Here is a 12,487-nt window from a genome sequence, read left to right on the forward strand (position 1 = left end):
GGTCGGATGAAATATGCTAATTTTGTGAGATAGGAATTTTGGGTTTTCATGAGCTGTATGCCACAATCATCCGTATTAAGACGATAAAAGACCTGAAATATTTCAGTTAGTGTGAAAATATATATATATGAATGTTAAATTTTCATAATGACATTATGGAAAATAATTAACTTTATCACAATATGCTAATATTTTGAGAAGGACCTGTACATTAGCTATTAAAACGTGTCTGCAGACAACAAATTAAGAATAAACAAATACAACAAATTAAAAAAGAAGTTCTGCGTGAGTGCAATTGCAAACTGCTAGGCTGAACTTACTAAAATAATATACATCAGCAACAAGTTCCTGTGATAATCCTTTTTTTTTTTTTTTTTTACTGTGTCCTGTCCGGCAGAGAATCGCTCAGAATTGTTGTCTGAGTGCCAAGAAATTTGCTTTCACAAGCAGAGCATCACAGCTAATGCTTTAAAGCTCTGCTTGATATTTATAAAATAAACTTTATTATAAACTTCTTTGGGAATATTTCAATTGTTACGGACACGGAGACTGAAATGAAAAGGAAAAAAGAAGAGAGAGATGGGGGAAAAAGGGGAGAAAAGGAGGAAAGAGTGGAGGAGAGAAAGAAGGATGAAGAGAATACAAGATTACAACCTGCTCGCTTATACACCTAAAGCTGTTTTGTTTTTTTAACAAAATAGTACACGGTAATTCTGAATGTAAAATGTACTTATTGAGAGGTGCAGCCCCATATAGAACATCTGTGTATCTGTCAACACCTGAAGCTTAACACCTGTGAGTATGGGTGTGGACGCGCTTTTGTATACAAGGTTTCTCCACAAAAATATGCAATAGCGAGTGTGAGGACCCACAGGCCTGCCCCATGGTCCCTGGACGGACACTGAGGAGATCTGAGCCACAGACATCTAAAGGCCCCCCAATGCACAGGAACCCCAGGAGAACCACCGCCGGGACTACCGCAAACCCCCCAGAGAAGAGCAGTGGAGAGTCCCAGGGAAACCACCCAGCAGTGACAGTGCAGAAGCAGCACGGAACCGCAGCAATGAGCCCACAGGCCCCGCCGGCAGCCGTCCACGCCCGAGCAGATCCAGCCATGGACCCAGAGGCCCAAGACCCCGGGACACACCATCCCCCAAGCAGACGCCCGACAGAGCCCAGGGGGCCAGGCCCCGGCAAGCAGCCACCGGGAGTGAGCCAGCACACACCAAAGCACCCGGCCCTGGACACCAAGAACCACAGGTACACCAGCGGGCAGAGACTCCAACCACCGGCAGGTGGTGTGGCGGGGAGGAAGCTGATCCAGGAGAGGGAGCAGTCCAAGACCCAACCTGTCGCAAAAAAAACCAACCAAAAAACCAACAAAAAAAAAAAACAGACACACACAGTCACAATCACCCACTCCCACCCTCATGCATACACATAAAATCACTCACACCCAACGTAAGGATAAACAACAATGGACGTAATACACTCACTCACACTCCCCATGCATACTCTAAACTCCCAGGTCCAGGCAATGGTACCCCCTAGGGACAACCAGCCCCCGGACCCAGGAGGTGGTCCCTTTCCCTCCTGGGGCAGAGGCAGGCAGACAGCGCCGGTACTGCCCAGACCCGGGTGACCCCGGCCCGGCTCCTGCCCCCCACCCGCCCCGAACCCAGTCCCCAACAACCCCCATTCACCTCCGGAGAAGGGGCTATGTACAAAAGAGGGGTCCACATGGCCCAAAGCAACCCGCCAACCGGAGCCGCCCCAGGATGGAGCAGTCCCGACCCCCCAACGAGCTCCGATCCCAACCCCATGAGTCTCCCACCCCCAGTGAACCCCAACAAGAACCTCCACACAGGGCCAGCCCCAACAAGGACACCGATATCGAACACATCCCCCCGAACCCAAACGCCACGAATCCCCACACCCACAGGAGCACACCCCCACAGGTGAACTCTATGGCCAAGAAGCCGATGAAGCCACACCCACACAGTGCAAGCTCCACACACAGCCCCGCTCTAAGAACCCCCGCCGCACCCCGCTCCCCCACCACACAGCACGCCGCAACGGCAAGGCAAGGGCCCCGCGCTCTGTGATAATCCTAAAATCTACACAGACAATCCCATCTCATCTAGGCCCTTATTTGGGATGAGTCCACTACAAGCTAGAAGATCATTTCATGCAACCAAACACAACTTTCTGGAGGGAATTTCCTTGAACTTTTACAAATGTGTTGGATTTTCCTATAAATGTGGGTGGCCTTTGTGCCTCCACCATCAGTTTCAGCCTTGCAATAATAAAGAAAAAAAACAACATTTTTATCAGCTTATCAGCAATGGAGAGTGTGCAGGTAAAGAGTTTTTGCGCAGAGTGCTGTCTATATAAATACATTTAGAAAAAACTATATAAATAACATAAAAAATATTGCTGTTAAACTACTGTGGCAACATCTTTTACCGTTGTTGTTTGGTGTTATGAAAACAATAACTCCTCAGCCTGTGCTCTCTACATGCTCCTGACCCATTTATTGCTAATTCTGCTCTTTGTTCTCAATTATTCAGACCTTCCCTCCTGAACTCGGAATTTAAACAACCATGAGATTATACCTAAACAACAAAAATTTGGTGGTAGAAGTAAAAGTGCTAGTTGAACTCAATAGTTCATAAACATAATTACAATAATCCAGCAGGACAAATAAGGAACACAAAAACATATTTTGCTTTCTTTAGTCCTGGAGCTTTGTAAGGTGGCAAATCCTCAGCTTCCTCTGAATATTAGACTACTTCAGCATCCTCAACTCCACTGTCACACATCTAGTATATTCCAACTGAAGATACATTTAAAGTTAATCTAACTTGCATCATCCTCATTTGACTTAGATAATCGCTCCACCATGACACCTGTTTGTCTTTTTGTTATGTATTGCATCTCAGCATTACAAAATAAAAATACACAAACTGTAACGCATGCAATGGTACTAATGTACAGAAAATCTATTTTTTGATAGTAAAATGGTATGTTTTAATCCATAGGTTTTTTATAAACATCAAAAACAGTTACTGCTGTAATATTGTCAAGAACAGTATACAGGTCCTTCTCAAAATATTAGCATATTGTGATAAAGTTCATTATTTTCCATAATGTCATGATGAAAATTTAACATTCATATATTTTAGATTCATTGCACACTAACTGAAATATTTCAGGTCTTTTATTGTCTTAATACGGATGATTGTGGCATACAGCTCATGAAAACCCAAAATTCCTATCTCACAAAATTAGCATATTTCATCCGACCAATAAAAGAAAAGTGTTTTTAATACAAAAAACGTCAACCTTCAAATAATCATGTACAGTTATGCACTCAATACTTGGTCGGGAATCCTTTGGCAGAAATGACTGCTTCAATGCGGCGTGGCATGGAGGCAATCAGTTTGTGGCACTGCTGAGGTCTTATGGAGGCCCAGGATGCTTCGATAGCGGCCTTTAGCTCATCTAGAGTGTTGGGTCTTGAGTCTCTCAACGTTCTCTTCACAATATCCCACAGATTCTCTATGGGGTTCAGGTCAGGAGAGTTGGCAGGCCAATTGAGCACAGCGATACCATGGTCAGTAAACCATTTACCAGTGGTTTTGACACTGTGAGCAGGTGCCTGGTCGTGCTGAAAAATGAAATCTTCATCTCCATTAAGCTTTTCAGCAGATGGAAGCATAAAGTGCTCCAAAATCTCCTGATATCTAGCTGCATTGACCCTGCCCTTGATAAAACACAGTGGACCAACACTAGCAGCTGACACGGCAACCAGACCATCACTGACTGTGGGTACTTGACACTGGACTTCTGGCATTTTGGCATTTCCTTCTCCCCAGTCTTCCTCCAGACTCTGGCACCTTGATTTCCGAATGACATGCAGAATTTGCTTTCATCCGAAAAAAGTACTTTGGACCACTGAGCAACAGTCCAGTGCTGCTTCTCTGTAGCCCAGGTCAGGCGCTTCTGCCACTGTTTCTGGTTCAAAAGTGGCTTGACCTGGGGAATGCGGCACCTGTAGCCCATTTCCTGCAAACGCCTGTGCACGGTGGCTCTGGATGTTTCTACTCCAGACTCAGTCCACTGCTTCCGCAGGTCCCCCAAGGTCTGGAATCGGCCCTTCTCCACAATCTTCCTCAGGGTCCGGTCACCTCTTCTCGTTGTGCAGCATTTTCTGCCACACTTTTTCCTTCCCACAGACTTCCCACTGAGGTGCCTTGATACAGCACTCTGGGAACAGCCTATTCGTTCAGAAATTTCTTTCTGTGTCTTACCCTCTTGCTTGAGGGTGTCAACAGTGGCCTTCTGGACAGCAGTCAGGTCGGCAGTCTTACCCATGATTGGGGTTTTGAGTGATGAACCAGGCTGGGAGTTTTAAAGGCCTCAGGAATCTTTTGCAGGTGTTTAGAGTTAACTCGTTGATTCAGATGATTAGGTTCATAGCTCGTTTAGAGACCCTTTTAATGATATGCTAATTTTGTGAGATAGGAATTTTGGGTTTTCATGAGCTGTATGCCAAAATCATCCGTATTAAGACAATAAAAGACCTGAAATATTTCAGTTAGTGTGCAATGAATCTAAAATATATGAATGTTAAATTTCCATCATTACATTATGGAAAATAATGAACTTTATCACAATATGCTAATATTTTGAGAAGGACCTGTAGCACCAGAACTGATAAAAATGTTAGTAAACATATAAACAGTGATGCATGATGTCCACTTTAATGGACAGATGATTATTGGAAATTTTCTGCTAATATACATACCATCCATTAAACCTTTTTACAAACTATATTAGTCTGTTGTTGATTGATGTCACCAATTTACTAGTAGAGCTCTTATACTATAAAAGGACTTGCAAGATATACTCGAGGTGCTTGTTTTTGTCTGACTGCCGAACATGTTTAACTTACACTGGTTGACCAGTAGGCTGCGAAGTTTGGAGTGACACACAAGGTTCCTGTGAAGTGGCTTGAATCTAAGTATACCATGAGCACCCAGACAAGCAAGAAAACAGCTTTTCAGTAGCCCTCCACTGAAGATACCACTATCAATAAAATGGCTAGAATAAACATCAGGGGGTGAAACAAATATATTTAAAACCAGGTAGGTAATAAAAGCAGGGTGTTGGAGTTTCTTTCTTGTGAACAGGTTAATTCAGCCACATTATTCACATCATGACTGCTATATTCCGTATTAATAAGAAAGTCGGGCATCAGACTGAGCAATCAGAAATGAATGATGACCCATGATGACACCCATCTGTGTCATCATCGAGGCTGGCCCTTTCTACACTTTTCTTTCAGTCCCACCTTTGCATAAAGCCACGTTTTATGCATTTCTTGTTACGTCCATATCAGTAGTTACATTTGTTAGCATTCACAAGTGCATCCAAATAATATGGTTGTTAAGGTTTACTGTTTTCAATGCAGTTGGAGTGGATGATTGTCAGTGTTTTTGTGGAGTTCAACTCACCTACAGCCTTGAGCGAGGTGTACTTATTGAAGCCAATTCCCAGGTTATTGTGAGGGTGAGACAAGGCCATGGCAGGTCCCAAAGGGGATAAAGCTGCATTGTTCAAATGGTTGTGATCTAAAAGAGACACAGAGGGAGAAAATAGAGTGAGTCATTTTCTCACAACGAAGCAAGAGCTTTGAGAAAAGTAAAAAAAGAAGCTGGTACATCATGACCTCGAAGCACTGCTGAGTATTTTCATTAAAAAAGAGAGAGAAATCAGTTTGCACCAAATCCAGAATGCAAAGCAAAAATGGAAAATGCAGGCATGATATACATTTGGGCATTTGTTATTTGACAGTAATTTGTCAATTGTAAATAAAGATAAATTCATTATGAAATTAATAGAAATTTTATATTGGCAGGTAGGCTAAAATTAATGTGACAGGTATTTAAAGAAAGCAGAGAGCTCTATTTTTACAGTTACTCAGGATTTAGGAGGTAAAACTGCATTCATAACAGCTTGAATTTAAATGTTATTTTGTTTGCTTTAGTATGCCCTCTTTTGATGCATTTCCTACTAAAATCCAATAGAAAATAAACATGCATTTGCTCCAAAATCCATAGAAAAACATGGACTAAAAACTGCTGAATTACATCTTTCCTTAATGTTATTAGACATATCAGGTTGTAATTTGGGTGTTGTTTTAGCTGTTGAGATCAACTGCCCACTCTTGTAAACAACTATGGTATTGCTATGGTTACACATCATAACAAATGACCAAAAGTTAAAAGGTAGCATTACAAATCCTCCCACAAAGTGATGGGATAGTTTGTTCAATTAAAGACTATAGCATAAACTCAATATTTGTCTACTCGACTTTCTGACCAAACAAGTAAATAGACATTTGAAGATAAGTGGCAAAACCAAAGGAGGTGGATTAACAGTTTGTCAATGTTAGGGTTTGAAAACTTTTGTATTGTTTATCACTCATGTCTGCTCTAAGTGCCTTTCCCTCCTACATGCCACAGGAAGGGAGATGGGGACAGGAGTGAGTTATGCTTTTATCAGCAGCATCCAAGGGCTGCTCAACCAAGTCCCATTTTCCCTCTCTGTTCAAAATCAAGACACATGAACCCTAACCTTTCTGACCAGCATTTATAAATAAAGAGAGAGGGGTGCCAACACTTTGTAGTGTGCACTGCAGAGAGTGAGCTACCCTTGCTGCAAGTAAATCTGACTCTGTATCGTTCTTGCCTCTGAGTTGACTAATTAATACCTAACAGTCAACAATAGATGGTGTAATTCAGAACATTTTAGTGTGAATGCAGCCCAGATATTGAACTGTTAACTGTACATTTATGTCTTTATTTTTCACTTAGGAAATTCCCCAGTGTTTATAGGGAAACTATCCTGTAGCAACAGTATACATTCTACCATCATCTATTGCCAACTCTGCAAATGATACCATCAGCTCATTTGGTTTTGTCCACAGAATCAAAATGTCAATGCAGTTGTGACAACATCTGGAGAGTTTAACCACACCTCTCTTACAATGTGTCAACAGTTTGTTAGGCACTCTACCAAAGAAAACAAAATATTGGATTTGTTTTAGCGAAATGTCTGGGATGCATTCAATTGCTCTGCAAAACCTGCTCTTGGCAAATCTGATCCTTATCTTGTCTTTCTCATTGCAGTGAATAAAGCTCTTGTTCAGAGGTGGCCTGTGATAGAAAAGAACTGTGAGGAGAGAGTCACAAGCAGTTGAAGAAGCTCTACATTGATAATTAGAGGCTAAAGACTAGTATGTACTCTGCAAGACCCATGGAGATGACATACATGAGCGTGTGACTGACTAGTTATGGTTCTGTGTGGACAACACTAGCCCCACAAGAACTATGAGGGGTTTCCTCAATGACAAAGCCTGAATCACCAGTGACCAGAAGAAATTGCTTAACAAGAAAAAAGAGCATTCAGAGATGGAAGTAGGGAGTGAAGTTAACAAAAGCAACTTAAAGTCAAGACTAGTAAAGTACTATTGAACAAAACTAAATTTGTAGTTATGTCCAATGATAAAACTACTAGCAAAATCACATACAAGACTGCCCTAAGCCACTCACTCCAGCCTCCACTGAAAGGTTCTTAACCCTGATAAAAGTGTTGACATTATGAAGTTGTTGTCTATTTTATATTTTGGGGAATGTGTTAGCTCTGTTGCTTGACAGCAAGAAAATCTTTTTAGGTTAAGTTTTCATGTTTTCTTGTCTTGTGCATATATGGGTTCATTTTGGGTCCCATCCATCGGCCACTCTAAACAGCCTTTAGGTGTCACTGCATGCATGCATTTTTATTTGCCCTATGTTGCCTTGTGATAAAATTGCAACCTGCCCAGGGTTACTTGCTTAAACTTAAAATTCGTACTGTTAAATCAATCCAGGCCTAGATCAGTACATATTTGACCCAGAACTAAGTTAGCAAAATAACCCAACTGGGTGATTGTTTTTTTTTTAACCCAGCAGCTTTTTTGATACAAAATCTCAGAAAATGTTTTAGTAGTTTTCTCCATGAGTAAGTTAGATGTTATTATTATATTAAAAATGTTATTATAAAAAAAATAATAAAAAGTGGGGAGTGATGGCCAAGTGGTTAGAAAGCAGGACAGTTGTGTTCTGGAGAAGCCACAATTACCTTGGTTCGATTCCCACAGCCTGCCACTCTGTGTCCCGGAACAAGACCCATAGCCCCTGAATGCTCCCCGGGTGCCTCACAATGGCAGCCCACTGCTCCGTAACGGATTGGTTAAATGCAGAGGACAATTTCTCCATTGTGAGATCAATAAAGTTTAAATTACTATAAAGGGAAAGTCTTTATTACGGAGGAAATTAGACAACTGAAAACATTACAGAAGCAGAAGATAAGAAGAAAAACAAGTCTTTAACTTTAACCTTAAATGATATCCAAGGCATCAGGGTCACTTCCCTTTGAAGTGTCATCCCTAAAAGTAATAAATGTAAATAAAACTGTTCCCAGTAGGGAATAAGTTGCAGAATCAGTCTCTCGCACACGTGCATAAACAAGTGCTCTAAACCTGACACCCGACCTACAATAACTGAAACGCATCGGTGGAGAATCAAGCGAGTTGGGAAATGGGATGACGAGGCAGAGAGAAAGCCAGAGAATGAGGAATGTCACACCAGTGCTGACTGATTGAATTAGAAATAGATCTTCATTCCCCTGTAATTGATATGCAGCAGTGACACGCTGTGTGTGGCGTGGCGAGCAAGGGAGGCCTGGCTGTGCGATGTAATTTTATCTGCGTGTTGCTGTGTGTATAAAATGTGAGATGGTTTTTGTCTTTTGTGACAAGCACCTGCTCTTCTCACTCAGACAGAAATTTTAAATTGCACAACTTTAACTGAACTAACTATATATCACAGTTAATCAAAACTTCATTGTCTGTGTATGATAGTGTTGGTGGTGTTCTAAGCTATTTTGAAGTGATTACATAACATTTAAAGTGATAGTTTGGCTCCTTAGGCATCCTACACCAAGTTTTCATACAAGATAAACAACAGTGGAAATAATTAAATAGACAGAGGGGTAGAAATAGACAGAGGAACTGAAAGACAGAAGAACTGAAAGAACAGATAGACAGAGAGAGAAAAAAAACACCACCTAATTGATGGAAAGGTCCTTGGCTGCTCTCCAGTTTGACCAGGGGGCTGTTCCTGGCCACTGGAGAGAGTGACAGGGAGAGTTTGTTTATTACAGCATAGATGTTGTAATGCGCAGATCAGCCTTATCTTTCACTACTAAATTGGATTTTCAGACACCTCATTCAGCAGATGCAATACCTAACAAATAAAACCATTAAACCAAACAGGGAAATATGGGATTTGTTTAATCCATCTATTTTCCTTTTCAAATGATGATGAGTGTTAATTCTGACTGACTCTATTTAGGCTCGGTATAAAGACGTTTGGTATAAAAAAGTTTTAAATCTAAAACTTTTCCCTCATACTGTTTCTATGGTTTAAAGTCTGTTTAAAGAGATGCCGATGCAAGGGCCAGAGTGACCAGAGTTTTAAAATAAAACAGTGCAGGGCTTTCCCGATCTGTTGCAGTGTACTGCTGGTCAGCTGGCTGAAAGAAGGCTTTTTCATTTCCTCATACTTACAAAAATGTCAGCTTGAGTGTCTTAAAAATAACTTCTATTGTCAAGGATGTGGCACTGGGAGTGGACGCAAGTGCAGACAGGCAGACACTGATGCGGTGAGTAAATTAAGGTTTTAATAAAAAAGGAAAAAGTCACAACAGGCAGGTGGTAGCAGATGCAGGCATGAAAATAGGCATGTTTGGCACGTAACAGTCAAGGACATGGACAAGCTTGGCTTGGCATGAACAAACATGTCTAGCCAAGCCATCATCCATAGGTGTGGCAGGGCAAACAGTATTCTCCAGCAAGAGGTAAACAGAATGGAAGAGTATAAATAGAGCATGACACAGGTGAAAACAAGGCCCTAATAGGCCTTTTTAGTCTGAAATTCAAAATAGTTTTATCAAAATTAGGAAAATTTCAAAGTTAGAGAAACAAATATCTAGTGTTTAAACTTTATTTAAAATCAGATTCAAAGTTTTTTGTCCATTAAGGACAGATTAGGTAATTTGTCAATGACTGCGTAGAGATCATGTTAAAATTGGAAGAATGATAAATTATATATCATGAGATAAAATCTCATCAGAGCATTTTGAATGTGTTGCTTTTTATTGGCACACAAAACCGTTTAACACATATAAGACCGTAACATACACATTTGAGATCCAAGTCATTTAATCACAAATTAAGCCATGATGTAATGGATTTTCCTGGACAAGAATAAATATTCCCTCCCATGTACGTCACAACATATATATCGAACAAAAGTGCAACTGTTACATAGGGCCCTGTAAGTAAAAACAGCAATGACCTGATAATAGTGTCAAATCTAACAGGGCCATTACAATGAAACCTGCAATAAAACACAATATTACATATCTGTTAAACTCCCACCTCACCCTACACCTGTCAGGATGCAGATTGAGACATGGCAAAAGAAAAGTACATATTTTCTGATCAGTCCAGCTCATAATTATTTGACCACTTAAGAGCACTACAGACTGCTTACAGAGCATATTGACTTTTCATCAATAGATGGCCAGGTCATCAATAAATATGGGGAAAAGACTGAGGCAGTGAAATAGCAGAAAAGTAGAGCTGCACAATATATTGAATTGCATTTGTCAATACAGTATCTGTCTGTGCATTATTTCACTGTTCAATCTGTGTAGGCAGGTTGTGGAAAAGCAGCGGTTATGTGTTTGTGAAAGCTGCAATAATAAACAATACTCTTCAGATATTTAGAGGGGGGGAACCATTTCCAGCTCAGCCAGTCAAAGAGCTTGCATTTTTAATCTTAATGCAGATGTCAAACCTAACTACAGCCAGAAGGTCACAGAATGAATGACAGATTTAAAGTCTTATATTATGCCAATAAAATGTCCGGTTATAAAAAACCCATAAAATATCAGATATTGATCTCCATAAGGGTCCGATTTTACATTCTATAAAATGTCATCCTGTACCAGTGTACTCAAGATAAACTGTAAGACCCCAAATCACTAAATATTTTTCAACTTTTACTTACCTTTGCAATTGCAAACGACTGCTAGGATTTTTTTAGACGCCATGCATAAAAGCTCTGCGAGTTAGTTATAAATTGGTCAGTGGAACAGACACACTACCCTTGACCCCCAGACCTAATATAGATATGAGATCCTAAATAGTCAAGAAATATTATTGTAATTGTTTGATTTCCCAATATTGTGGAGCTGTCGGGGTTCTGGTTGTGTGGTTGTGTGACGTGCCCGTTAGCCTCCAGATTTTGTTTATCCGCCTCGGTACCCTCGCATCACTCTACCCAGAACTTGTCCGCCTTAATAGATTCAGGTAGTGAGCAAAATCTTATAGAGGAAGATTTAGTTAAAAGAGCCCAGATCGAAACTGAACCTCTTGCTTCATCCTGCTTAGCCTCCACGTTAAACAGACAAGGACTTCAGTGTATAACTCATCGCACCAAGCCTTTAGTGTTGTTACTCTCTGGTAATCACAGAGAGGAGATTTCTTTCTTCGTGTTTCCTATAGCCTCTAATGACATAGTGTTAGGTTTCCCTTGGTAAGGCGCTTTCCTTACTGAATTCACGACAGGCACGTTGGTCACTTTTTTTTTTCTCATTTTAACATCTCTATTTCATTTAGACCAGGTACCAAGAAAATCAAACCAGATGCACTTTCCCAGACAAGGTACCGGAACCCATTGTACCTCCCAATTGGACAGTTGGAACTTTAACTTGGGAGATTAAAGATAGGATAGCTCAGGCTCTGTAGACTGACCCAGATCCTGGAACAGGGACTGCCAACCGTACTTATGTACCAGCTGTTGTGAGGACTCAGCTTATCTGGTGGTTTCACATCGCCAAATTTTTGCCTTAATATGTAGGCGGTTTTGGTGGCCATCCCTTCACTGTGACACTAAGGAATATGTACTTTCTTGTGCGGTGTGTGCTAGAAACAAACACAGCACTCAACCTCCTTCAGGCAACCTCTGAACATCCCAAAACGACCTTGGTCTCATATAGCTTTAGATTTTGTGACAGGGTTACCCAGATCTAATGGCATGACTGCCATACTTACCATTGTGGATTGTTTTCCTAAGGCTTATCACTTAGTTCCACTAAGACACCCTCCTTCTGCTTTCCATACTGCTCAGTTATTGGTGAAATATGTTTTCAAACTGTATGGCATTCCTCAGGACATTTTGTCCGATCGTGGGCCCCAATTAATTTCCCAGGTGTGGAAACAGTTTTTTTCTACCCATGGGGCCAGGGTATCTTTACCTTCGGGTTATCACCCCCAGTCTAACGGTCAGACTGAAACATTGAACCAACAGCT

The 12,487-nt window shown here is 41.0% G+C and overlaps 1 protein-coding gene across 1 annotated transcript in view; it reads right to left on the reverse strand.

Annotated features, from left to right (window-relative positions):
- Positions 1-12,487, reverse strand: part of LOC124863292 (protein shisa-8-like) — a 162,805-nt gene that overhangs the window by 14,349 nt on the left and 135,969 nt on the right. Inside the window, exon 4 of the mRNA XM_047357619.1 lies at positions 5,520-5,636. Within this exon, the coding sequence (XP_047213575.1) occupies positions 5,520-5,636 (117 nt within the window). The remainder of the gene's footprint in view (positions 1-5,519; positions 5,637-12,487) is intronic.

The sequence above is a fragment of the Girardinichthys multiradiatus genome, chromosome X (genome assembly GCF_021462225.1).
Source record: "Girardinichthys multiradiatus isolate DD_20200921_A chromosome X, DD_fGirMul_XY1, whole genome shotgun sequence".
Lineage (NCBI taxonomy): Eukaryota > Metazoa > Chordata > Actinopteri > Cyprinodontiformes > Goodeidae > Girardinichthys > Girardinichthys multiradiatus.